This window comes from Numida meleagris, chromosome 12, assembly GCF_002078875.1.
Source record: "Numida meleagris isolate 19003 breed g44 Domestic line chromosome 12, NumMel1.0, whole genome shotgun sequence".
NCBI classification, from domain to species: Eukaryota; Metazoa; Chordata; class Aves; order Galliformes; family Numididae; genus Numida; species Numida meleagris.
This window is the reverse complement of record NC_034420.1, coordinates 13,336,901-13,364,763: the sequence shown is the minus strand read 5'-3', so window position 1 is coordinate 13,364,763 and position 27,863 is coordinate 13,336,901. Positions and strand designations below refer to the sequence as shown.

Below are 27,863 nucleotides of genomic sequence, written 5' to 3'. Positions count from 1 at the left end.
GGGGCTGCGGGCGGGGGCCGGGGCTCGTCCTGCCGCCCATCCGCCGCCGGAGCGAGCTGGCAGCTTCTCGCCGAGAATCGGGCCGTGTTCGCATCGGAGGGCAATTAAGAGAAATTAGTCTAACGGCATCTGGAAGCTCCAAGTTCTTTATAATATACGTATATATATATTTATTTTTTTCCCCAACTGTTTAAAATCATTAAACAAAGGCAGAGAGGGAAATGACATCAATCTGATAATGGTCCAAAGCGCAATTTTCCAGCCATCTCGCTTCCCTTCCTTCCTGAGCCCTCCGCTCGCCGACGGACGGCGCTGCCGGGGCGGCGGGGCGAGGCCTGTGGCTGGCAGCGGGCGGCCCGCGGCCCTGCGAGCGGCCGGGCGAGGGGAGAGCCACCCCGAGCGCTCGGCGCCTGATTGGCAGCGCCGGCGGCCAATGGGGACGGGCGGGGGGCGGGGCTTGCGCTGACATGCGGGGCGGGGGGACACACACCTGCGGGGGTAAACAGAGGGGAATTGGGACGGCGCTTCCTCGGTTGCGGGGCGGGGGAGTTGAAGGGTGGTGGAGCTTGCGAGCAGGCACGTCGTTGCTCGTTAGGGAGGGATCTTAATGAGCCTTACGGGGGCTGCGCGCACCCCCGGAGCACGTAGAAGTGGGTCAGCGGGGCCCGGGTGCCTGCGCGGAGCTGTGCGGCTCAGGGCTTTGTGGGGAGCTGTAAGCCTGGATCACAGGGTGCTTTAGGAAAGCCTGTGTCCACGCAGCTGTCTCTGTCGTGGTGTATGCAAAATGTGTGCGCAGCATATCTCGACAACTTTTCCATGAAAATTAAAAATTCATAGCAGGCTTACTCTGCGTTGTGTAGTACGGAAGTATAACCATAACAAATACAGTCAGCAGGCTTGTTGTTTTTCTTTTTTTTTTTCCTTTTTTCCTTCTTTTTTTTTTAACGTCTATCTGTACAAGCACGTAGTGACAGAGCACTGGAACAGGCTGCCCAAGAGGGGTGGTGTAGTGTTCTTCTCTGGAGATATTCAAGACGCATCTGGATTCTTTCCTCTGCAGCCAACTATAGGGAACGTGCTTCAATGGAGGGTGGGACTGGGGGATCTCCAGAGGTCCCTTCCAACCCCAGCAGTTCTGTGGTAGTACCCTGCACTGTAATTCGGCAGGCAGGTATTTGCTTTGCGAGCAGGGTTGCAGATCTCCAGGTTTTCTTGTTTGATTTTTTGTTTGTTTGATAGATTGATTTCCTGGGTTTGTTTTCTTAATCTAGCTCTCACCACAATGGGCAACAAATTCAAAATTTCAGGGATTAAGGAATACCTGCGGTATGTGTCTGGCTTAAATACAGAGATGTGCAAGTGTTGACTGGTAATTGTATTGTATCTTGCATTTTTTTTTCATTCTAGAGCAGGTCTCGTAATTGGGAATTTATCAGCATTTCCACTGGGGTAATTTTACAGGATTATCCGCCCTCTGTTCTTCCTGCTGGTTCATCTGGACTCTGTGGAGTGTGCTGCTAGCCATGAAGCCTTCTGTGGGGGTTTATTCATGCTATTACTGACATGGAGCCCTTCGCATTCGGATTAACTCTTTACTCACTTTTCACCTGAATTGTGTGGATCAGTCTGTTTATAAAAAAGACACTACCATGCATCCCTTTCCTGTTTGCATTTTGAAGTTGAACTCTCAATACAGACATAATGTATTCAGGCTGTTTACTTTGCTTGAAATTTAGAGGAAGAACTGAAATATAAGGATAGATGAGACTAAAATACTTCACGGGCAGGAAAATGCTTTTGACATTTTATGTAAGAAGTCTTGAAAACATGCCACAAAGGGCCACAAATTGAGTGAGCGTGGTACTCAGCAAGGTAAAAGTTACTAAGATCAGACAGTACTGGATATTAGGAAGACTTATTCTTCTAAGCAAGTGCAAAGTTCAGAATGGAAAACACTCTTTAAAGTGGAGTAGAATACTCGTAAGATAGAGCAAACTGAAAATGCCTTCCCAACTCACCAACAAAAGCATCTATTTTTTAAAGCGTGGCAGTGTAAATAAAAACAATCTTGTTAAACTACCACTGAAAAGCTCAGTATTCTTGTTTGTAGTGTGGTGTGTTGTTATTTGGAGTGCCACCGTGCCTGGCAGGCTGGGTGGTGAACCAGAATTCCTCATTCCAGTTGTGTAGCACCTGCTACAACAGGCAGTCCTGCTGCAGAGGCTGCAGCCTCTTGCTTCTGTTTGCTAGCAGGCTGCAGAGGTCTAAAATTAGCCCCTTGTTTTGTCGTGTAGTTGTGTACGTGTTTGTATGTGTAGAGCTTGTAATGTGCCATCTCTGGCCCAAATGGGGTAACGTTAAGTGAAGGTTATATGCAGACTGTATCTTTATGAATGAAGGTTATATGCAGGCTATGTCTTTATGAATGAAAGTGCCATTCTCTCTTCAGAACTGAAATATACGAGGCATGTCACTTAGTCTTACACAGTTTTGTTTAGGTTTTGTTTTTTTTTGCTAGGAGAAATGTATAGCAATCAAAGGTAATAATGACGTATGCTGGGCTAGAAAATGTACCCTCTACCTTAAAACCCCCTCAGAACAATCTCAACAGATCCTGCCTCTGAATTTTAGTCCTAGTTGCATGATGCATATGTTGAGCTTTGCTCTGTTGCATACAAAAGCTTCATACCTAAAGTACTCCAACTGAGTCATTGCAGGGTTTCATCTGTTTTGTATTCCCTCTTCAGTGTTGGTGCTTCACACTTGGAAGTGTGATTATTCTACAGTATCCTGCAAGATTATTAACGTTGTATTAAGTCACGTAATTTATGTTCCCACGCTGAAATTGGGTTGTAGGAGTCCACTCAACAGAGAAGCTTGGCATAAGCTTGGGGACCTGCACTCACATTTTCTACATTGAGTGATTTCTGCAGGTGGAGCCTTAAAGAATACAAATGCCTAGGCAGGTCCCATAGAAAAAGCAGTTAAAATGCTTAACATGTCCTTTTGAGCTACTAATTACACTTCCAAGATGGTGCTTATTTAAAAAAAAAAAAAGTTGGCAACAACTCAGTTTTCTCTATTGTAAGAGTGCAACAGGAATCCTTTTTTTTAATGCCTCAGAGGGCTCTTTTTAGCAAAGGAATCAAGGAGGGCCTAGGAGCAGAAAGTATATACGTAGTTGTTTACCTGAGAAATAAATTACTTGTTAGAATTCCGGTTTGTGCTGTAATGGAACTCTGAAGGAGGAGGGTTTTTTGTTTGATTTTATGGAAGCTGGGAAACACATTAGGTATTTTACTGAGGCTGCTGTGTAGACATTGTGCTTGTAGCCTTGGTGTTCTGGTGGTTCTCGTGTGTCTTAGTTGTATTCCTGATCTGCAAGCTTTACTCAGCAAGTTAAGCAGCTTCCTACCTTAAGCCTGTCCTTAAGGTTTTGCACCATTTTCTAGCAGCAGCCTCCTTTAGCTCATGGAGTGAAGGGGGAAGCATGGTGCCCATCTGAAAGCTGCAGCTTTGTCTAGGACGTGCCACAGCAACGGGAACAATAGTTTGTGTTGTTAGGAGACTGAAGGAATAATTTAATATACGGCATATTACAAATTATCTGTGCAACTTTACTGCTGGAGATACTTTGGAGTGTATTAAGAGTGCAGCGTGGATCACACAGGTTAAATGGAGCTCTGCAAAAGCGTCTCTCTGTTTAGATCAGTTTGCAAGTCAGGGATCAGAAAATGGGCAGTGCTTCACAGACAGATCCTTCCACATGGAGCTCACTGAAATGACATCTACAAAGATAGGAAGGCTTGAAACTAAAGCAAAGCTAGGTTTGCACCTGTACAGCCAGATCTGTATCATTTGCCAGGACGTGAGCCTATACCGTAAGTGGCTACCTAACAAAACATATTGAAATGTTTTGTGCTGAACTTCCACCATTAATACTTGTTAATCTATTTTTCAAGAGTTTTAACAGTTGTCTGCCCAACAGAAGAGCTTTGTCTGACAAAGCAAAAGTACTGTGGACTCGAGCAGAAGAATTTCAGTGCTGCCTTAATCACAGCCTGTCTGCGTATAGATGAGTGTTCTCAGGGACAAGAGCGTTGGAACAAGCGATCTGTGAAGAATAATTAAAACTAAAAAGGAATCTTTGCTGATGAACATCTTTAGAGATGTAACTCTGGAGATGAGAGAACTGGCCTTACGATAACTACCTGTCACAGGACAGGGCTTTCCCATGTGGAGCAGCCCCAGTGCCTTCTGCTACTGCTGCTGTTCAAGTTGGAAGTAAGAAAGTAGGTGAAGACAATTCTCCAGTGACAGAACTGAGAGGACTACTGCTCTGGTTGGTCATTCCAAGCTGCATCAGTACAGCCATCTCTGGAACACTGCTGGAAACCAACCAGTGACATGACTGAAGTGGTGGGATTTGTTTTCAAACCACTGCCATCCTCTTAGCTGGGCATCGCTGCTGCTCCAACACAGCTGAGTGGGCACACAAAGGGGGTCAGGAACGAAATCTTGAGTGGATTTTGCTGCATGGCAGAGGGGTTGCGAAACAACATCTGCAAGCTTGTTGGTCTAACTTTAAGTAAAGACGGTTCGTGAATAGTTCGGCTGCTTCTATCAGGATGTGGCTAGATAGGAGAGGAAGAGCTGTATAAGTGAATTTTGTAACGTGCTGAACTAGAGTTCAGCAGCTCTAATATTGACAAGCATTTAAATGTCTTCCTAAAATACTTTCTAGATAAAACATTTTGGAACTCGATACTGAAATCTGTTGTCCTTCAGATATAAAGCAGGAAGGCTGGAAATGAGCTAATGTTCAAATCTCATTTAAAATAATTAGGTTGTCTTTGACTCCAAGTTCTGCTGCAAGGCTAAAAGAATAATGTGGGTGAAAACAGGAAGTCAGCATGCACAAAGCAGCAGAGACATGGAAATTATTCTGCAGATGTATGAAAGAAAACATGGGGAGGAGCCTTACGGTATACAGGGCTGTATTTGAAAGAGCTTACAAACTTGGACAAAGATAAAGTACGCTGTACTTCAAACAAAAATAGTTTTTCATAATAATAGAGATTGTCAAATATGATTATCTGGACACAGTGCATGGAGTAAGAGTTTGTATTTACTGACGTCTGGTGGGTAAGACCATTCTTCACCCACCTTCAGAAAGCAGGTGAGTTGAGCCTTGGTCTTAGCACCTGTTTGCATTTTTTTAAAACATGAGGCTTCAAGATGGAACTCCTCCATTTAAAATGGATCTCTTACATTCCATCTTACTCCTACGGTATATAATGTGTGATTAAAATAAATTCTTGAAGTGATTAGTAAACCTGACTGGTCTTTTAATGTACTGGCGTTTCAGAATACACTAAAATAGAAGATAAAACATTCGGAACATTGCCTAGCATTCATTAGCCAAAGCATTTCTGGGGATACCAGTTCAAGGTCAGGCTTTGCTTTGCAATTCAGTTTTGCACTAATGTTTGTTTTGTATACAGCAGCCATCTACTATAGGCATAATTATTTATAATTGCTGATAATTAAGAACTACGCTAATCGTCTGGACTCTGTCTGTGCTACACTGAGAACAGTTGGAAGGAGCATTTCTAATCATTAGATGTTTTGCAGGGTAGGGAGTGGGAATTTGAGCTACCAGAATCCAGCTGAACAGTTATCATGTAGATCTGTCTAAAAGAGAGAGCAATCAGGGACCTCCGGGCTGAAACACACCGTTTGTACTCTGACCATGTTACCGTTCTCTTTCGAACCTAAACTGATCTTCATAGCGACTGAACACGAAAGTGAGAATTGCTGCTTTGCACTACTGAAGCTATAGCAAATTTTGTCACTCCTCTAGGCTCTGAGGGTTACGTGTACTCTTTTAGAATATTGTGCTTCAGGTTGTTTGTCTGATAGGAAATAATGATTGCCAGCAGAGTGCAGGGGTGGCAGGGCTGAGGAGGGGAAGTGTGGGGCTGGGCAATGGGAGCCTTGCTGCCCCTGCCATGCACCTCAGCACTAGGCAGCTCATATTCCTATAAACACAGAGAAGGAGGACAAAGAAACCTTTATTACATTTTAAGTACCTGAAGGTTAAAATTTAATAACGTGCTCATTTTAAAAAACATGAATTGACTTATTTTTAGACTTAATGAAACAGAGCCTGAACCAGTTAGGTGCTTTAGCTCTGTGGTCTGATCAGGCCTTCAGAACTGGAAAATAGCAAACACATCCTGCAACTTCGTGACTCAGCTGATAGGAACCAACATGCTTTGTTTTTCTTTTCCTCTCTCCAAGAAACAAGAGGTTGACTCTCATTCAGCTCCAGTTAGATTAAGAGCTTTGCAGAATTTATTTCTTTGTAGGTTTTGTGAAAGAATACTTAAGCACTTGTCAGCCTTTAAGTTTCCTGTCATACAGCTTATTTATGCTAAACCAAATAACATTGTGTGATCAGCTGTATTACAGATACTCACTCAAGCAGCGTATACTGACTTGATCAGTACCTTACACTTAGCATTACATAGTTGTGATGCATGCTCACATACCTTCACAGTATGTAAGCCTGCAGAAGAGGAAGGGTGCCTTGTTGTTCTGTATTGGCAGCCAGGTAAAGCTCTGGTTTTGGAGCTCCTCAAAATATGATGAGGCAGCATTACTTCCCTGATGGAGCCATTAAATGTTAATATGCTAACAGCCCCTAAAACATCATCCTACTGAGTGAAAGAGCACTTGAAATGAAGCAGTTGGCTTTGTGTTGTGTACTCAACATCTTTCCTCCCCTCCCCTTCTTTAATTTAGATTATTCCAGCATTAAGCCATCAAGGGGTTAAAGGAGTCTTTGACATTTTCCCACACATTAGAGATGAATCTCCTGGGAGTGGGGGAGCGTTACAGGACTCACGATGTGCTGCTCCCCGGTGCAAGGAGTGGTAATGCACCATCCCTTCCCACTCTGGGAGAAGGAAATTTAATTCCCAGGATGTATTCTGAAAAAATCTTGTTACTGTTTAGCAAATTCTCTAAACTGATTTTTTTCTTTAGTTTTATATTTTCAGTGCTGTATACTTAAAAAAAACCCACTCAGCTTCTACAAAATGCCAAGAATGCTTACTCTGTTCAACAAATACATGTTTTCACAGACTATTCTCCTCCCAGTATGCAAGTCTTATGTAAATATAAAGAGAAGTGTTCTATGAGAACACTTTAAGTATATTTCAATAGAGCAATCACATTCACTCTTACTGTTAAATGTAAGGTTGCATTGCAGTAGATAGGCAAATCCTCAAACTTCTGAGTATTCAACATGAAAATATTTGTGGTGTTAGGAAAATAGACTAAAGCCCTTCAGAACTTCTTGTTGGAGGAAACATTTCTGAACTTCGGTTTATCTGTTTGCATAGTTATGCACTGTAGCAAAATAAAACCAGAAGCAGCATTTCATAGCAGGGTGCAAACTAGCTTTGTGTTATCTTGTGAACTTGTGAGTGGTTGGGAAATCCAGAGGTGGACCACATTAAAGCTTTTTCTTTTTAAACATAATGTTTCTGAATAAAACAAAAATAAGACTAACATGAAGTTTTAAAGGATTTGTAGGAATGATATCAAGAATTAGAGAACTAAATGCCTTCCTCTATACAAGTTTTATGAGGGGGTACATGCAGATATGTTTGTGTCCCAAATTTTAAGAATATAAATTTTAACTTGCTAAAGTACATTGAATTTACCTCATATGGCAGTTGAGGTCCAGCTGGGATACGCTGGGTATGTTTGCTTCTTTTCCTCACCACGTTGTCTTGTCTATGACTACATAATCCTGAAAAATAATGGAAAAAGATCATTAACTCGTTTGTTGTCCGTGCATGGTATGGACTGAGGGTAAATCCAGGTATTGCCTCAACTCATCCATTGAAGTGTGTGAAGTTCTGCCATAAACCTGCTCAAAGCTTCTGTTGTTTTCTGCAGGGAGACAGGCGTTGCACCTCATCATCCCAGCCAGGGCAGCAGCCACATACAGAGGGCTGTTGCTTCATTTGCCTGTACTTCAGGCTGAAATGTAGTTCAATTCCCATAGAAATCCATCACTTACTAAGTAAAATGCCGCCACTGAAGGGAACGTGAAAGCAATAAACTTAATTCTCTCTGAGAAAGCTTATGTTCAAAGACAAGTTAGTGCTTCTTTGAGTGGGAAATGAAGAAAATGAGCATACTTGAAAGAACAAGTTTAGTAAACTTTAAGTTTTATAGTAAGCTTAGGAATACAGCACCGTAAAATTAGCTTAATTTCCCTCCTCCAAAAGTGGAGTAGGTATCTTTTAGGTGCATTTCTGATGTTCATTCTCTTTAAAGAGTATCATTACTCAGAGTTTAAAGCAATGATTTCTGTTCTTCCTAATAAGGCTCAACAGCAGAGATATTAACCCTTTGTAAACAGACTAACATTTTTTTATTTGACTACACATAAGGACTACTATAGTTTTGTTATCTAAAAAGCATTGTACTTTGACTTCCCTTAAGATTTTAGACTTTGTTCAGTGTTACTGTTTAACTAATGCCTGGGTGATGGCAGTTGGAAGCAAGATCTGCTTCCTGCTGGGCAAGAGGAGATTTTAGGTAGGTATGGCCAGAGAAACAATCTCATTGTTATCTGGATTTCAGTCCGTTAAACAGCTGTGTTGCAAATACACACTTAAATTACTACTGTAATGCAGGGAGTTGGAGTCCCCCAAAAGCATTCCTCCTTTTTCCTCCCACCCTAGCTTTTGGCCAGTTTACATCTCTTACCCAGCTTATCTCCTTATCAGAGAAGGATCAGCATTGATGCAAGAGTGAAGGGGAAACAGAAACATGGGGAAGGAGGAACTGCAGGAGGACCAGCTTAGTTCTGCTTAGCATGATGTGAAACCGCAACACAAGCAGCTGGGCTTGAGGAGAATCCCAAATTAACTTTGAGTTCAAGGCTTATCAGGCAGTTTCAGAATCACTTATTTATGGGGAAAACATTTGGATCTGATTTTCAAATAAAGTTTTGGATTACATGAAGAAGCTTCAAGGTTAGAGGCACAAAGATACAAAGGAATGGTCTGGTATGAGCATCCAGTATTAGAGTTCAGAGAGGGGGAAAAGGGGAAGTCTCACAGGTTATAATCATCTTATTAGATCTTTGATCAACTGAATAGGTTATACTATGTAGTATAGGTTATACTATATAGTAAACATAGTTTTCTTAATACTGCAGATTACAATCTCTCCCACTGCTTTCAACAGTGCAGAAGTAACCCAGCAGCCAGTCAGCGTGTGCCTACTGCACAGGCAAAGGAAAAAACACACTTCAGTTACCTGGTTGCTTCCAGCCTTGTTAGACTTCAATTTTTATAGTTTAATCACAGTTTTGAAGTAAAAAGAAACAAGTTTAATTACACACTTGATCAGGTGTGGTTTTACTTTGTTTACTTCTCCTTTCCAGAGGTTTTCTGATCTATATCAATTTTAGTGTTCTCAAGTAATGGGGAAAAACAGTGAAAAGTCATCCTCAGCACACATCAAGGAGTTCCAGGAGCAGACTCCTGCTGCTTCAGCCTAGTGTGTTCATATTTCTAAAGGTACTCATATTTGTAAGTAGACTTTGCAGAGGCTCCTTCATGCATGAAGAAGCAGTTCTTCCAGAATAATGGATTGGGTCAGATAAAATGGCATTTGAATATTAACTTATACTGCTTTCATTGGTTCAGTGTTTTCTATGAAGCTTTAGAATTAAAAAACAAAGAAGTTATCTTTGTCAGTACTTCTAGGAACTATTTTATGGGGAACTGAATACTCATTGTAAACTTAATACTTAAAGGATGGATGGTAAATTTGGCCTACAGGAGTGCCTAATGCATTTAGCTTTTAAAATGAAGTTAATTGATTTATGATGTTTTAGATGTAAAGAAAGGCTGTAGTTTTTCATTGTTCCTTTTCAGAAGAAAAGCTTTGCTTGTTTTGGTTAAATTCTGCTCCCCACCATTTTCTGATTACACAGAACTACCAGAAGGGAAGGATAGGAAGAAAAAAAAGCCATCCTCTTTCCTACCTTATCACTCAAGCACTTCCCCCACACTATCACCTCCCTAGTTCAGATGTATTATTTATTAATTCCTTCTGGAATTGTTTGGATCATTAACTACCTTGTAGCCCAACTTCCACCTTTCTTTCTGCTCTAGCTTAAGAGACTTACCATTCCATAGGGCTCCTTCTTGGGCAGTGGTCTTTCCTCATCCTTCTTTGGAGAGCAGTGTAGTAGAAATGACTTGGCCCTCAGGCAGCTCTTCCTTTTTAGGCCACTAACTTTCCCTGAGCCTGCACTCCCAGCAGCCCTCGTGCTTTGGCTATAAATGCTCTTCAGCAGCGGAGCAGCACCTGCTTAATGGAGCAGCACACCCACTCACACAGCTGCTGGTAATCACACCTTTTCCAGGACAGTTCTCTAAAACAACCGCTAGCCTGGCTCTTAATCACCTGACTGCACTCATTGCTTTAACCTGGAGAGCTGGGCAGCAATTGGCACAGGTGCAACTCAGCCCTGTGGGAATTTGGTTTGTCTCTAGTGATCCTGAGAGAAGCCCAAATCAGTGCTCCATCATCCATTTGTTGCATTAGTCACTGTTATCAGCTCTGCTTCTAACAGTTTGGCCTCCCTTGACTTGGCAGTCTTCAGTATTTTTCTTCATTTTTCTTTTTGCTCTCTTTCTCTCAGAGCCATTCATGCAAACAAAGGCATAAAATTGTGTCTGCTTTGAAGACTCCCGATCTGATTTCCTCTGTCAGATCCTTTTTGTTCTTGACATCACCAGCCTGGTTTAGCTCAGCTCCTGCAGGGTTAGGAGTGTTAATTCTGTGCTGGGATTGAGTGACCGGGTTAGGAGTGGGCAGCTGTCCTCCTCGTCAGCTCTCAAGCAATTTTGTGTTTCAGCTTTTAAATTCAATCTGGTACAAGACAGTAAACAATTTATTTTGCATTTAAATGTAATCACGTGCCCTCCTCATCAAATACTGGTTGTGTGGAATGCATTCTGGTATCTGTGTCCTATCTTTGTTGATAAACCGTTTCTCCCTTGCCAAGTAACTGGTGCATGTCACAACAGCTGAGTATTCCGTGGTGCTTTCCCCAGTCTGTGCTGGTGCAATTGAAAATTACAGATGGTGTAAGCTCTTTTGAAAATGAGATGTAAATGATCGCCGTGTTAAGTTACATTATTAGAGCTGCACTTATCAAAGGCTTTAAGGTTGTCCAGCACAGTTTTATGCCTCTTAAAATTGCTTTAGTCTGACAAAACTGTATCCCTTCATCTGACATTTACCTCAGCAGGTTCTAAATTTGGAATGGGGGAGGCGGAGAAAGCAGAGGAGACGGTGATTTGCAGAAAGCAGCGATTTATTCAACTGCTCCCTGCTGTGAAGTTTTGAAATTTAGTTCAAGGTATCACGGTCGTGTTTTATGCTGCAACATGACCCACATTTAGCCTGGCTGTCAGGGCTTAGGAGATCTTCAACTCTACCCAATGAATGAAATGGACAAAGATCTGGCAGGGTGACTTCCCCAGTGCCAACAGCTGGGTGCTGTCCTGTGTCAGTGCTGCTCCTCGCAGCCAGGACTGCTCCTCGAGCAGGGCGGTCTCATCTACACTTGCTGCTTTTTCTGCTATTGGGTGATCCTATGCTTAGGATTTCCAGTTCGAAATGCAGCAGTGGAAAGGGAAATGTGTTGAACAGGAATGCTGAGAACGGGTCGGGTAGTGACACGGGCGGAATGGGAGCAGGGGCTCACCGATATCCTGCGTTAAAACCTTCACTTGTTAAATCTCATCAGTCGTGTTACTGTGCATTAACAAAACCCACTGGAAAAGTGTGTCATCCTCTTTTGGTAGCAGGGAGCCATGTAGCGCTGGTACCAGCAAGTCTGTTAATTAGTGCATGTGATTGACTGTGCTCTGGGGAGTATTCGCATTTCCGTACTGAATGAGATTTCAGTCTCTAGTACTACCCGCTTTAGTTTTTAGAAAGTGGAGCACGTTTATTAAGTGCAGGAGCTGCAGGAAGAGAACGCGTCAGATGAGCGAGGGAGGGGAACGTTCCCTGGAAAAGCAGCGCTCTGCGTGGTAATGGCCTCTGTGAACAGCATCCTCATTTGTAGCAACTTCAGAGAAGATGCCTTATATATTGTTTTGCCACCTATGATTGCACTCGTTAGGTAGTTACTGCAAGGTAAAGTTATGTTTTTACCTTTCTGATTTTCAATTAAGTTTTACCCATTTTAATAAGCACAGTTTAGAGAAGAAAGCGTAACACTTAATGATTTTAGCGTCCTCAGAACCCAGCTATCACCATTCTTTAAGGAACCTCCCCAGCTTCTATTTATAATCTCATCGCTTTACCCACAATTCACTTCTTAAAGAGGAATTTCATTTCCCTGTGTGGAGCTGATTTTGCCCAGCAGTGGGAGTGGGAAAGGGAAGAGCTGTGAATCAGTAGAAGAGCCATTGCATTACAGTAAGCACTTGGGCCTGAAAAACTTCTGTTTTAATGAAGTCATCTAAAGAGCTGTATTTTGTTTTTTAATGTGTTTAATAAATAATTTCCATTAAATAAATGGTAAATGGGTCTGGTTGATGGCCTTGTGAGGATTATTGTTAACAATCCAGAGAAGTGCAGTGCTTTTCTGATGTGCTCAATTTGCCAAGTGCCGAAGAAAAGACCTGGTGGAAAGTCTTGCTGGGTGCAGCAGCTGGTGTTACTGGGGTGTCAGCAGCACGGCTTCTTCTCTGGATTGCTGTTACGTGTTTTACTCTAGTAATTGCATCATATTGCTTGTAGTGTGTTTGTAAATGTGGTTTGAGCCAGTGTTGTTTGACTTATTTATTGCTCATAAATCACTTCTGTGGTTCACAGCTTGTGCTTCTCTGTGTGGATGCTTCAATTTAAGATGGGGAACTTTTTGCCATAAGGGCTCTTACACATGCATAGAGCTGTGTGTTTGCGTTTTTTTATTTGTGGTAAAAAATGATGTATATTGGGAGTCCTTTTTAACCTTAAAACATGCAACTAATGTGTAAGTTAACACAGCCTTTATTTAAATCAAGGTATATTAAGCTGTTTTCCCTTTCCAACTGGCTAAATCCCAAATGTGTTTCTCTTGAGGTGGAGAAGAGGCAGGAATGCCTTTTCTTCCTTCCTTCTCTGTGCACAGAGGGGGTACTGGTCTGCTGCCATACAGGAATGCTGGAGGGAGAGTTCTGCCTAGAGGAATTTTTGGTAGTTCTCTTCCACTGTCCACACTGGGCTGTGGTTAAAAAAAAAGGCATTGACCAGAAATGTTTCTGAATTTCTTATCAGGAGTGGTGAGAGAAGTTAAGATCAGTTAGATGTTTAACAGTAAAACTTAAGAAAATGATCAGAATCTCTGTGTCAGAAATAATGTTTTTAGCCTCAAAAGAGTAGGCTAAGGCTTGGAATAAAAGGCTGTTGTTTTGCAGATTTGAAGAATTGAGGATCCTTTTAGAAATACTCTTTTCGTGGTTGCTGAAGTTGTGTCATGAGTTGAGAATTGCAGTAAGCCTGGAAGCAATGGGTAGACAAGAATAGTAGCGAATGTTTTCTGTGGTTTGTATGAGGGGGAATCTGGTGGTGGTGGTGGTGTTCATCAGTTTCTGAAGTCTCATTGTTTAAGAATTCAGATACGCTTATTATTCTTAGCAGCTTTCTGACCAGTTCGGAGAATGGGAAGTCCAAAAGTCTGAATCTTACTTTGTCTAGTAGCAGTTGCTGGAGCTTCTACTTCTGTAGGTCAGTGGCAAAGGAGACTGCAGTACAGGGGGTGTTTGCAGAGCAGTGCAGGGGTGTACTCATGAAAGGTGTCAGGACAGAATGTTTGTATTGCACTACAGACATTGTTAAATTATTGGGATCTGGGGTCAGATTTTTACCTGACATTCTAGTACCGTCGGATCTGAGCTCCTCTATTCTTACAGCAGGCTTTCATGCTTATAAATGGATGCAGATTATCTTTAAATATTTGGATTGGATGTCCAATACGACACTTAGCTGCAAAATGGAAATTACCTTTTAAAGAATTCTTGGTATAAGACATAATCCTTTGTTGTTTTGTATCGACAGGAATGCCCAAGGAAAAGTACGATCCACCTGATCCACGGAGGATGTACACAATTATGTCCTCAGAGGAAGCAGCCAACGGAAAGAAATCACACTGGGCAGAGTTGGAAATAAGTGGTGAGAAACCGGGGAATGATCCTCAGTTCAGATTTCAGTGCAGTTTAGGAGTAGCCTGCACAGTACAAGCTTGAACAAGAAACACAGGGAGTGTGAAGCAGTTGTAGGAAAGAAATTCTAAGCTCGATGTGATACGTTCTGTGGTAAACTGGAAGAAGCAATAACACACTGTGGCTTTAAACTGAAATTTTGATTAAATAAGGAATTTCTTAAGAAGATTGGCATTTCTAAATGGCTGTTCAGTAGAGAAATTTATAGAAAGCAAGTAGACTTTTAACTGTGAAAAGTCTTCCCTTCCAGATCACCGAATCTGTGTCTTGCTTTGAGTGCCACATGCCTTTACATGTGAATAGCATTACTTACTCGAAGGTTACAGATGCAGAAACCTAGTTAAATACCGCTTCAAGAAGCATTAATTTAGGCTTGGGTATCCCTTGGACATCTGCTACCTATGCATAGGAAATGCATTAAGTAATAGCTCTTTCCTTTCATGCTTTGTGATCTCACTATAGACTGATTCCAGCCAAGAGAAACGTAGGTGCTGAAGAGAATATATAAATCCTTTCAGCTCCAAAGGTTTCTTTGATTGCAGTCACCTGTTTGCATCTAGAGGCTGGGGGGAGGGAGGAGATGTTAATGCAGTTTTTAAAAATGCAGAGAAATACTGATTTGTACTTGAAAACCTTTCCAAAAAAATTCTTAATGAGCATGACAGGAGAATGAATCCTTGAAGGAATTGTATGCATTTGCCTTGCAAAATAAAATGTGACAATGCCTTTGTTCCATTAATGATCACGCTGTCTTTTCCTTGCAAAATACTTGGTCATCTACTACAGAAAGCCACAAATGCTTTAATTGCTTTTATTGAAATCTCAGAGTGCTTCCCTGCAGGCTTTTGTGTAGTAGTCACTCTCTTGTAGCACTCTGGCAATTACACCTGTATTAAACATTTTGTTACCAGGGACTGCCTTCCCGATACACTTGTATCAGTGTAGCTTTCCCCAGGCCCTGCATGTGAGTTGTTTCCTTAAATAGTGTTCTTCATAATAAAAGGAATTATTATGTGCAAGCGTTCGTATATTTATTAATGGTGCTGTTCTTAACGTCGGGGTTTTTAAAGGCTTTCACACAGTTTTAACCTTGGAGAAGCTGGTGGTGGTGCTCTTCTTTCAGTGCTGTTGGCACAGTTAGCTGATTCTTGGAAATGAAAAGAGAGCTCCTCCTGGGGGAAAAAAAAAAATCTTGGAGAGAAGAAATGTTTTGAGACCTTCTTCTGATTCTATCTCACATTGTTTGCGTGCTGCGATGTGAGAGTCTTGATTCTGCAACACAAATCCATGTTTCCACCTTTCAGTTTATACAAAAATTATACCTTTTAAAAAAAATCTCTGGCAGTGATGCCTTCAGCTTTTAGTTGAATGCCAGATGGAAATGCGTGTTCCCAACCGAGCATTTTGGTCACCCCAAATATAGTAGTTCTGTCTGTTCCTGGCTGGATGGGTGCCACAGAACAAAGATTTTTGGTTGGAAAGATTTTACAGAGAAATAAGGGAAAAACTGAAGAACCTTCTTATATCCCAAATATAAACAGTAATTGAAGAAATGTTTCTTAAGCATCTATTAACTACTGAGTGGATGGTCAGTAAATAGGTCTGTTGTTTTGTATGGAACTTGAGAAAAGACAAATGCTCAGAACTTAAGTCTGCATTGTATTTTCCCAATCTCATGTACAGTAGTGCTTAATTCTTTGAATCTATAAGATCAGTGATAAATTGATTTTTTTATTATTATTATTTTTAAATAATTTTTTCTTTCTTCACCTTCCTTCCACAGGGAAAGTGAGAAGCTTAAGTTCATCTTTGTGGACACTGACCCATTTGACAGCTTTGCATCTCAGTGACAATTCCTTATCCCGTATTCCTTCAGACATTGCCAAGCTTCATAATCTCGTGTATCTGGACCTGTCCTCTAATAAAATTCGCAGTTTACCAGCAGAGCTCGGAAACATGGTGTCACTCAGGTATGTGAGTGCTAGCAGGAGTTAAAGTTGTTCAGCTATTATCCTTGTAGAAACAGCTTAGGCTTTGGCATAATAGTGATATTCCAGTAAACAAAAAGCATAAATAAATTCCCTCTTCCTGATTTTTTTCACTTGTACTCCTGTTCTGTGTTACTCTATTCTGATGTGTGACAGTAAGTACTGAGCTCTGGAAGTGCTCAGTTTGACAGCAGTCACCCATTTTAAATCTTTCCAAGTCAGGTTTCCTCTCCTATGCATCTCTTTCCAAACTCTTTTGCAAATCTTTGTGGAGTTATCTAAGAAATACTGATACACAGGAAATTGCCTTTAACTCATAGCAATGTAGGAAAAAGGTCCAATTAGACATTCACAATTGTATTAACTACTGTTTTCTATATTTATTCATCTTTGATAATTATTCCTAATAATATTAGTTCTTATTCTCCTGGTTTAATAACTAATGTTACTTTTCTAATATCACCTCCTTCCCATCTTTGTTTCCATGTAACTACATTCCTGTGCAAATAAAGGAGGAAAAAAATATGTCCTATGTGCAGCTTTTTCACTGAATTTTATAATCTTTAGCTCCTCAAAGTTTTTGTGGAATATCTCCTTTTGGAAGTGAAACATGAATACTAATGAGTATTTGTGTTATAGTAAGGCTGCAGCATTTCATTTTGCTTGTAGAACACTGTTATGTAAACGTGTAAATGATACATAAAGGTAATTATCTACAAGCAATATTCTTTTGCCCTTGACCAGAAAAAAAGAGCCTTATCGTTAGGTTTATAAGATGGTAATCAGCAACTGACTGCATTGCTTTTAATTTTGAAGATGTTTATGGTCTTTGTTGACCGGAGAATCCTGAGTCTAAAAGTAACTAGAATTTTATTGGAAGTAAGGAAGAAGAACATGGAGTAATGGACTGCCAGCACAGCCTTAATGAAACTGGAGGCCAAGCAAGTTTGTACGTAGAAATATTAGTCACTGCATTTTATTCTACTTTAGCAAAGACCACTCTGTTGGAGAGGATTAAACTAGCTGATGAAAATGGTACCAAAAGCTCCAGTTCTAAAGTAGTTCACATCTCAATCTTAGTGGTGAACTGAGGAGCTGCTTTGTAGAGCATAATCGGCAGCTTTGTTTTGTAGTGTGTTGTATAGTTGTTTTCAGTTGTGAAGTAATCTGTTCTTTCAAAAATAAGTTTTGCATTACTATTTCAATTAAAAGCAGTTATTAGTAATAGCTTTCTTCTCTCCTTTATCCACTCCTTGGATACTGTGAGCTAGCAATCCTAAATTTACTAGAATGTTCTCAAATTCATCTTTGTACTTCATCAGCATCCTTTTATTTTCATCAGTCTTTTTCTTTCCTTTTACAGTATGGCTATAGAATTAATACTCATGACATGAAGTTAGCTTACCCCTGTACAGTCATCAGTAGTGTTAAAAGATGTTACGCCCTCATCACAACACTTTCCCAATTTATTCTGATTTTCTGGAGTTTCAGCTCTTCCAAGTCCTGGACCTCTTGTCAGTAGAGAATGGTAAATCTTGCTAATGCGAAATGTGTAGCTAAGACCTAGGATCAAACTAGTGTTCTATTTGTGACAAAAACATAGCATTGAAATCCAGATCTCTAGATGTGAAAAACCAGTGCATTAATCCACTGCGCTCTCTCTGTCCTCAGTAATTGCAGCTGATCCATGATTTCTTTTCACTGTGGTGAAAGTGAAGAAAAACCCGTAAGTGCATCCTGTGTGATAGCGCTCTGCAGGTCTCAGCTGTGCTGTAGTTTTATGTTTCAGGCTGGCTCTTACTGCAGACACTTCCCATAGGTTCTGGGAAGTTGTTCCAACTAACGGTCATTCAGCACGGGGCATTGCTAATATCCCGAGCCACAGAAATAATTTGCGCTCTCACACTTTAGAATTGGTAACAGGTCTTGCAACTCCCACATCTGGAGAACTGTGTTTGGGCTGTATGGCAAAGCTCACCCAAGGCTCATTCCATCGCCCTTTTTACTGCAGGTACTTGAAGGAAGAGGTGTCAGAGGGAGCGGGGAAATGTCTGATCTTTGAGGAAAGAGGAAAAATAAAATAACTGTAACATACTATCTTGGAAAGCTCAGATCTAAAACACATTCTCATGATACACTTGAAAGAACTAGTGGAATTTGCTGTGATCGTGTCTTCTGTATAGGAGGGGTTCAATGCATGCGTAGAGCATTAGAGGAAAAAAAATCTTTCATCCAAGAGAGAAACAGTGATGATACCTACCACTATGCCATTCTTCCATCTCACTCACTTTCCACTGGAGGATTTAGAATAACTATATTTTTTTGTAATTCACATATAATCTTTTTTTTAGACTTTAGCAGTGCTTTGAACAGCTGTTATATGGGAAAAAATACCTTCCTAAAGAATAAATTAGAACCCTTTAATATCATGTGGTGCATTATCCCCCCAAAATAATATCTATTTAAATGTTAAATGTCAATGGAAGTGCTGAGAATTGTTGGGAATGTTGATGTTTTCAGGTTGTTGGTTTTTTTTCTGTAAATAATATCATAATATCTTTTTTTTTTTTTTTTTAACCTGCTATGTGTCTTGTTCATACTTAGAAACCCCTGAATGACACAGTGGGCTTCAGAGTTAGTCTGAAATGCATGTTTTCAACTGTAGGATTTTCATATTAAAAAGAAAACACGCAAAAATAACCACAGACCACGTGTGTTAGAGCCCGTCAGACAGCTGAGTAATAACTTGCCATTTCTAGATAACCAGCCAATTAAAAACAAAGTCCCCTCCTTTATCTTCCACTGCTCCACACCCCGGAGTATCGGTGAAACAAGCCCCTCTATTTTTAGCACTGTTTCTAAATCTGCACTGAAACCGAGTGAGTTTTTTGGAGGTCATTGCTGGGGAAGGACCGGGTAGAGTTGACTTTTGCAAGGCTGGAGGAAGAGATGTTTCTTTCTTTTTCAAAAGCTATCTCATAGAAATCTGAAGGAAGCAAATTTATACTAGAAATTGTGAGCAAAGTCTTCAACTTAGATTGGGCTGGTTCTAAGAAATTGGAAGCTTGCTAAGAAGTCCATTTTAATCCGCCCAATTGATGGACTATCAGAATTCAGGGCACAAATTCTGCTCTTGTGTATGTTCTGCAAGTTTGGAAGTTAAAAAAGGCGTATTTCGTGTTAACACTGAAGTTATGAAAACAAACAGTGGTGGTGAGAGACACAGCTCCTTTTTTGTGTGTGCCTGGAAACGCGTACACAGTAGATCAGTATGCACTTTGCTTATGTGACAAAAGCAAGCAGCTCAGTGGAGAGAATGAAATTACCTGGGAGGCATGCACACTGCTTTTTTTTTTTTTTTTTTATAGTGTAAACCAATGTTCTCAAGAGACCTTAACCAAAAAGAACTGTAACTCTGCACTAACACGGTGATGTCCTGGCTCTAGTAGTACTACCATGGTCCTGGGTTTTTTGCTTACTTGTTTTCTGGGATATATATATATATTTTATTTGGCCTTTAATCACAGCTGAGCTGTTTCACAGCCTGGTTTGTGAGAGCTGTTACTGCTTGATCACTGGTAGTTACTAAATGCTTTAGTAATTGTTAATGTTTATGATATATCTGACTTGTTAAGGTGAACGTGCCAAACAGCTGCTTTCCTCCTTACTTCAATGTGATATGCATTCTGTCTGTGCTTGTGTGAGTACAGCAGAATTTCCCTAACGCTGTTCAGTGTCCCAAGTTTGTTTATTTTCATTTATTTTTTTCCTCCTGTGTTGTGGTTTGTTAGTATATTGTTTCTCTTTTAGTTACTTGTACTATAGGCTGCTGAAGACAAACTGTGGTCTGTTTTCAGCCCTATATGATTGTTACTCTGTCTACAGGGAACTACATTTAAATAACAACCTGTTACGAGTTTTACCTTTTGAGCTGGGAAAACTGTTCCAGTTACAGACTTTGGGTCTGAAAGGTATTACTACTTTTTCTTGGTATCTGTGCTTTGTTTAATGATGTCACTCCTGTGATGTAAAGGCTGTAGACTGCTAATTCATAAATGTTACTGAGTAGCAATCCCAGATGTAGCTGCTTACTCCGCTTTTATAAACGCTGTTTAGTAATTGTTAAAGAGTCACTTGGGTGAAATCCTCCTAGTATAAAGAAGCTTCTCTCTCCTCTTTCTGCAGAGCGAGAAGCTTTCTGTTGCTTGCGCAGCAATTGGGTACGGTGCTTGTTTCAGTAACAGGCCACATTAGTAGTGTTTTGTGGGGCTGAATACCTGAGATCTGAAGCTTTTTAGGCTATAGATTTAGTATCTTTTCTCAGAGATGCTGGCTTTAAGCACTGATATGTAAATTCATACTGGTTCTGTATATTTTATTCAGCATTTCTGTAAATGTGTTTGCAGGAAATCCACTTACGCAGGACATTCTGAACCTGTATCAGGAACCAGATGGGACACGAAGGCTACTGAACTATTTGCTTGATAATTTGGCAGGTACTGCAAAAAGAAGTAAGTGATCATTCTTAAAAGATCTATTCCTGCTGTGTAAAATAAATGTGATTATCACTTTTGTCTCTGCTTTAAAATATTTCCATAGTTTCAACAGAACAACCACCTCCAAGATCTTGGATTATGTTGCAAGAACCAGACCGTACAAGACCAACAGGTACTGTAACACTTCAAGGAATACTTATTCTTTTGATATGAAATGTTGATCTTTATTATCTGCTACTAAAAACTTTGCTTAAATTAACCAGTCATCTGCCCAGTGCTCACAGCCAGTTGTAGTGGTCACATCCCAACTGGAACCTCTGCTTCAGATTCTGTTATAATTTCCTTTTAATAAGCATAGTCTTCACAGAAACTGAAACTCCTGTCAAAAGTGAGTTAGTTAGTTGAATTGTAGCAGGCTTAATTGAGCATTTGTTGAAGAATAAAAAATTGAAGACCGTGATCATAATTCCTCAAAAAGGTAAACATTTTTTCTTTTGAGTTCCTCATGTGTCCTCTGACCCCACACTTTCCTGCTGTTTGGACTCAGGTTGTGTTTAATTGTTTACTAATTTCTTCTGCGTGAATTGTTTAAAATAAAGCCTTTTCTATTTATTAAAATACAACCTTTTCTGTTTAACAAAACCAAATATCCATGCTGCTGGGTTACCTGTAATCTTGCCTCAAACTGTCTCATTATATCCCTCCCATTCTAAATTAATGCGGGGAAGCAGATGTTTCTTTTCTTTAAGTGTAAATTGTAAGGTTTTTTGAGATGGAAATAAAATTGTGTTTTTATTTTACCTATACTTGTGTTTTGTGGCAAGGATTCCTTGCCCTAACTGTGAGTCTGTGAAATTAGGTGGATCTGTTACAGTTGGTGATAGGATAAATTCACTGGCTATGCTAAGGTATATAAAATCCTCAAACAGATTTTAAATAATCTGTTGGAAACTCCTTGTTCAAGGCTTTTCCCCGTAATGCACCACTTAATGTAAAGTACATTTTTCTGCTGTATATAGCATTAGCCATATTAAGAGTTGTTTTGATTTTTGGTTTCTATGTACGTGTTGGTAAATGGCTGTCAGAAATCCCAACTTAGAGGTAATTTATCTTCCTGGAAGGACTGAAAGATGCTTTTATAGTACAGATGCAGGTGCTGTGTTTTGCTCGATGTAAATCAAGCATGAATTCAAAAGTCTGCAGTGGACAAAAGAGAAGAACGTAGCTGTATGGTTTATTGTTGTTAATATATCAATATGTAAGTAATGTTATTGTCCTGCAGCCTTGTTCTCTGTCATGTGTTACAACGTTCTCTGTGATAAATACGCTACCCGGCAGTTGTATGGCTACTGTCCATCTTGGGCATTGAACTGGGAGTACAGAAAAAAAGCCATTATGCAGGAAATCCTGAGCTGCAATGCTGACATCATAAGTCTTCAGGTAAAGATATACTATTATTTCTTTTTCCCTTTCTATTCTCATGTACTGTTTTCTCTGTATTAAATGTATTTGCTGTAAATGGTCTGTTTTCAAACCCCATGAAAACAAAAGAAAAAAAAGAAGTGGTGTTTAGAACAGCATTTGCTGCTTGACATCAAAAGAATGCTTTTCAGCCCACACTGCTGGAATGTGCACCAGCAGCTGCTGATCAAAGAAATGTATGTGGGGGTGTCTTTGTGTGTGCATGTGAGGGTATAATTGACACGTTTTCAAATAAAAGGCTTAGGATGATCATAACTCTGGGGATTACAGAAATTCATTTATATTTCCTTCTTAAAATAGGAATATTGCTCTCAAATTTGCATTCTCCAGTGTTCTTAATTCTAATTTTTTTTTCTCCTAAACATAATTTGAAAGTGATTTACACTTCTGAAGAGTCTAAATAATATCAGTCTAATGTGTTTTGGTAATAGTAGATTCATGGTGTGCTGTGTTCTGACTTTATAGGAGGTTGAAACTGAGCAGTACTACAGTTTTTTCCTGGTAGAACTGAAAGAACGTGGTTATAATGGATTCTTCAGTCCAAAATCCAGAGCTAGGACAATGTCAGAACAGGAAAGAAAACATGTTGATGGTTGTGCAATATTTTTCAAAACAGAGAAGTAAGTGATTTGATTTATAAAGCCTTCCATTGTGTCTTGCTCTTTTTCACACAATTTCTCGGGTCATTCTAAAGTCAAAATAGCTTGGCATTGCTTGCCCTTTTTGTAGCTGTTCGGTATTAACAAGTTAGGAGTTCACTAAATTACTCTTCACATACTGCCGTTAAGTGTTAAAGACATTTGCTTTTTAATTCTTATTTAAAAAAAAATAATCTCCAGAATCACTGAAATAAGATCGCAAGCAATGGTCGCAGCTTTCCTTCCTTCCTTCCTTCTGCTTCCATTCCTTTGTGTCCACAGTGATGCCAGAAGCAATTATTTAGTTGCTATTAAACTTGCAAGTTTGAGCTAAAATCTTATACAGAATCAAAATCAAGCACTCTTTCAGTAGTTCCTTCTTCTTTTTAAAAGTGAATGTTTTCATTTATATCAGCTCAGTATCTTAAAAAAAAAACCAAAAAAAACCCACTAGCTTTTGATTTCAGCTAATGATTTTTATGAAATTACAGGATGGGCTGAGTCTTTCTCACTGTAAATGTGTTTGAGCTTTAATTAAAAGGGGGATTTTCGTATAACATTTCCTTTGGTAACTGCCTACTGAAGAAAGCTTATGCAACGTTCCTCTTTCAGATTTACTTTGGTTCAGAAACATACCGTTGAGTTCAATCAACTAGCTATGGCAAACTCGGAAGGCTCAGAAGCTATGCTGAACAGAGTTATGACAAAAGATAACATTGGTGTTGCTGTACTATTAGAACTGCGAAAAGAGTTGATAGAAATGTCATGTAAGTGCTCTTTAATTTTTGAATGCGCTGTTTTCTGTAAGTGAAAACAAACAACAAAATGACTGCATCATCATTTGAACAATACATCTTTTCCTCAAATCCTCTTTAGAAATAAAATTATCTAAGCGTTCAGTGTGTAAGCTTCCATTCACCTGTAGAATCTAGTTTCCTTTTTACTGTAACTTTGTGCTGAAAAAAATAAAAAATACCCCAGTTTGAGGGATTCTGCATGGAGATATGTAAAGGTAGCAGAGAATGAGTTGATATTAGATTATTCCTAGAGCTAAGTATCAGCTAAAACACTTAGCACTTAGTAGATGTCAGAGGAATTGTGTGGCCCTCTTAAACTAACTGTTAGTAATCCTTTTCAAACAGCTGGTATTTTTTTCCTCCCCTGAAACATCTTGCTGATAATTGAACACAATTAATGATGATAGCATTTTGTATTGCTGACTATGCAATGTAAATATTTCATTTTAAATTTTAGCTGGAAAGCCACATCTTGGGATGGAAAAGCAGCTAGTTCTTGTAGCTAATGCACATATGCATTGGGACCCAGATTATTCTGATGTGAAGCTGGTTCAGACTATGATGTTCCTATCCGAGGTAAAGAACATTATTGATAAAGCTTCTCGTAGTCTCAAGCCTGGTGTTGCAGGGGAGCTTGGAACCATTCCACTTGTACTGTGCGCCGATCTCAATTCTCTGCCAGACTCTGGTAAGAGTACTATTCCTATTCTTCTTTTTTCAGACTATTTCAAGTGTGTAAGAATTAAAATTCTAAGGTCTCAACTTTTAAAGGGATTTTTAACCCAGGGAATATGTTGTTTGGTATTACAAGCTCATAAGGTCCTAAGAAAACAAAAAGATGGAACTACTTCTTTCATGAGTGGCTTTTATTGCCTGCATAGTACTGTATCTCTATGTCGTCTGTCAGAATCATTTTGATTGTTGTCTTGAAATGCAGGAATGGAAAGGAAGTAACTGGCAGTGTTACTGTGTTGCTGGTGGCTGTGGGTTGTTTTTTATGATCGCTTTTAAGTGTGAAAATACACGTTCTTCTCTTTAACGTTGCAACCATACAATTGTTTTCTGCTGCTCAAATGTTTTAGGGCTTCTAAAATTCAATACATCTCCTATGAGAAAAGAATTCTTCAGAAGAAGCTACCTCCCAAGCACCTGTGGAATTTTACTTCCATCTCTTTAATCTTCCCTACCCCTCCCAAATCTTATTTAATTTTCTATTTTTTTCCCTAATCAATGAATCTGTCTTTGTTCTAGGTGCCATTTGCTCTTGACACACATAGAAACTGTCTCACAATATCTCTTATAAGAGCAATTGCTGACCAGATTATGTGTGTTAGAGTTTTGCTTATATAAAGCAGAAAATTGCACATGCAGCTCAAAGTAATCCTTGCACACTAGGTGAATGCTTGTTAATACCTTATTGTGTGTGTGTCTCTCCTAATAGGTGTTGTTGAATACTTGAGCACTGGTGGAGTAGAAACAAACCACAAAGATTTTAAGGAACTGAGATACAATGAAAGTCTTACTAACTTCAGTTGTAATGGAAAAAATGGAACAACAAATGGAAGAATTACACATGGTTTCAAGTTGAAGAGTGCCTATGAGAATGGTCTAATGCCTTATACAAATTACACGTTTGACTTCAAGGTAAGGACTTCGCTGTTGCTTTGAAAAAATTTTCCATCTTGAAGTTTTATTAGAGGAAATCCTGTTAGTTAATTGTTTAACAAAGAAGTTAATGTTTAGGTCACTAACAGTAAGTTTACCAAGTTCATTTAAAACACAGTGAACAGAGTGCCCAGCACTTCCATCTACTAGAAACCAAGTTTTCCTTTCTCATGTTAGTATTATAGTAGTTTTGCCAAGAACCAGGGTGCTGTTATCCTTCCCTGTAAATAAGATGATGTGTTCTAATACTCTAAGCTAAACGAAATAGTTTAATGTGGGCAGGTAAGCTGCCAACTCCAAGGAAATAATCCACGCTACTACTGGAAAAGAAAGATAGCTCTATTCTTCTTCAAATTACATTTCTCCTACAAAGCTTTGAAATCAGAGAATAGAAATTACAACCTACAGAAGGGGAGAGCAGGAACGATGCGGGGTGGAATTTTTACTTGTTTCCCTAATCTGTATTGGGCTACGCACAGGACAGGAAATAGAAGTCTCCTGAATTGAAGATAAACTATTATCCTGTTATTAACTGTTATTCCTAATACTAAATTCACCTTTTGTTTAGAAAAATAACTTGGGTAAAGATAATGTACTAATAATGCTATTTCCCTTCTTGTTTTAGGGTATTATTGACTACATCTTCTATTCTAAACCTCAGCTAAACATACTTGGCATTCTTGGACCTTTGGATCATCATTGGTTAATAGAGAACAATATAAGTGGTTGTCCGCATCCACTCATCCCTTCTGACCACTTCTCACTTTTTGCACAACTGGAGCTTTTGCTGCCTTTCCTGCCTCCTGTAAATGGAATCCATCTCCCTGGCAGGAGGTAGTTAAGTACATTTTAGAGGGCAACCTCAATCTAACTTGTACAATTGTAAAATCTGAATATAGAGGAGTGAGGTATGGCCAACAGGGATTTTTTTCGTAATAATCTTAATCTTAAATCTAATTATTTGCTAAAGACATAGTAAAAGCCAGGTGCTATCAACAGACATAATTCTGAGCCCAATATACTTTGTATACTGTCGACAGCGATTGGTGCATTGGCACCTTTCTTTAATACGTTGCAGTTAACCTTCCTGTTTCTTTTATCCAACGTGACATTTTCATGCCTTGAAATAGGGAATTGTTATACAGTATATTCTCTTTGCACAGTTATCTGTAGCACTACTTTTTTGAGGCCAGTAGGAACATCCACAGAACATTCTTCCGTACTTCACTCCCTCCTTTTTCAGACTTGTTTGTAAAATATAGAATTTGAATTTAGCCTTTATTGATTGTATATGAACAACAGAAAACCTGATTTATGAAATTTTGTACTTTAAAAAAAAAAAAAATCAGATTTGGAAAATGATTGTATTGTAAACTAAGGCTAAATTTTTATCTGTTTTCATGTGTTATAAAGGCCAGCTTGTAAAAGAGGTTGTCACAGGTTTTCTCTGCTATCGATTTGCACTGTTAGGGTTTTGTTAGCCCTTTTGTACTACTTTTTATGTTCAATTGAGAACGTTGCTTTTAAAATCCAAATCTATAAAATCTCAGTATCTTACAGAGGACTAAATACATTCTATCCATTTCTGATTTTAAAAAAAGAGAAAAGCATGGAGTTCTCACAGAACATATAAGCTAAGCAGTGAATATAAGTAGACCTGTATGCATTGAAAGTTATTGCAGATGTGTATACTCTCAGATATTTTTCTCATCTCTAACTTTTGAAGTAAGATTTAGGGATACTTGTGTATAGCTTCCTCATTTCTGTTTTAATACTTGTCCTATCTCCACTGTGCCTGCTTAAATTTGTTCTCAACTAGCACTGCCTGTGCATGCAGAGAGAGCCTGTGCATCCTCTTTTATTTTTTTAAATAACGTTAACACTTGTGAAAATTTTATGAAGATACTTTTGTATAAGCTGTGGCATCTTCTTTTTTTCCTTTGTGAAGCATTGGGTATCACACTCTGAACATGTTCAGGTTATGGGTACACAGTTTCTAGCTTCTAATACCCATGCACTGCTTCTTTCAGTGTCATTGCACAGCGCTCTTTTTCCCACTAAGAATTATCATGTGAATTCTCCTTAGTTTAAGTGTGCTCCTCAGTTTCAGAGAGTATAATTCCTTGATGAAGTGAAAAAAACAAAAACCCTGACATTCTCTATTGATGAAGCAGTGTAAAAATAAACGCGTTTTCAAAACAGGTCCCAAAGACAATTCTTCAGATCATTTTTAAAGTGACCAAGTCTTATTTTTGAAGTGTCAAGACTAAAGTTGTTGTGTACCCTCAGTGCCATTTGTGTCACGAAGCCAAGTATATAAAAGCTTACAAATTTAACTTGTGTATTTGTATTCTAAAAGAGAGACGTTATCATCTCCTTAAACTAATACAACTTAAATAATCAATGTTAAAAAAATAAAATAAAATAAATGGAGATAGAAAGCTTGATCTTAAACAGCTTTTGTTTCAGCTGCGGG

The 27,863-nt window shown here is 39.3% G+C and overlaps 2 protein-coding genes across 4 annotated transcripts in view; one reads left to right on the top strand and one right to left on the bottom strand.

Moving 5' to 3' along the window:
- The window catches only part of GFPT2 (glutamine-fructose-6-phosphate transaminase 2), a 77,421-nt gene extending 65,082 nt beyond the window's left edge, over positions 1–12,339 (bottom strand). Inside the window, exons 1-2 of the mRNA XM_021410824.1 lie at positions 10,223–12,339; positions 7,734–7,822 (exon numbers count right to left, since the gene is read on the bottom strand). The gene's annotated coding sequence lies outside the window, so the exon portion shown is untranslated. The remainder of the gene's footprint in view (positions 1–7,733; positions 7,823–10,222) is intronic.
- CNOT6 (CCR4-NOT transcription complex subunit 6) overlaps positions 1–27,528 on the top strand; it is a 28,008-nt gene extending 480 nt beyond the window's left edge. Inside the window, exons 1-12 of one of the 3 annotated variants that reach the window (XM_021410829.1) lie at positions 12,454–12,534; positions 14,158–14,271; positions 16,105–16,291; positions 20,195–20,280; positions 20,716–20,820; positions 20,909–20,977; positions 22,088–22,245; positions 22,753–22,907; positions 23,538–23,692; positions 24,180–24,410; positions 25,164–25,366; positions 26,013–27,528. In XM_021410829.1, coding sequence (XP_021266504.1) covers positions 14,160–14,271; positions 16,105–16,291; positions 20,195–20,280; positions 20,716–20,820; positions 20,909–20,977; positions 22,088–22,245; positions 22,753–22,907; positions 23,538–23,692; positions 24,180–24,410; positions 25,164–25,366; positions 26,013–26,225 — 1,674 coding nt within the window. In that variant the 5' untranslated portion in view covers positions 12,454–12,534; positions 14,158–14,159 and the 3' untranslated portion in view covers positions 26,226–27,528. Of the gene's footprint in view, positions 1–12,453; positions 12,535–14,157; positions 14,272–16,104; positions 16,292–20,194; positions 20,281–20,715; positions 20,821–20,908; positions 20,978–22,087; positions 22,246–22,752; positions 22,908–23,537; positions 23,693–24,179; positions 24,411–25,163; positions 25,367–26,012 lie in introns of those variants that run through there. The other 2 variants (XM_021410830.1, XM_021410828.1) reach the window with 2 other exon arrangements.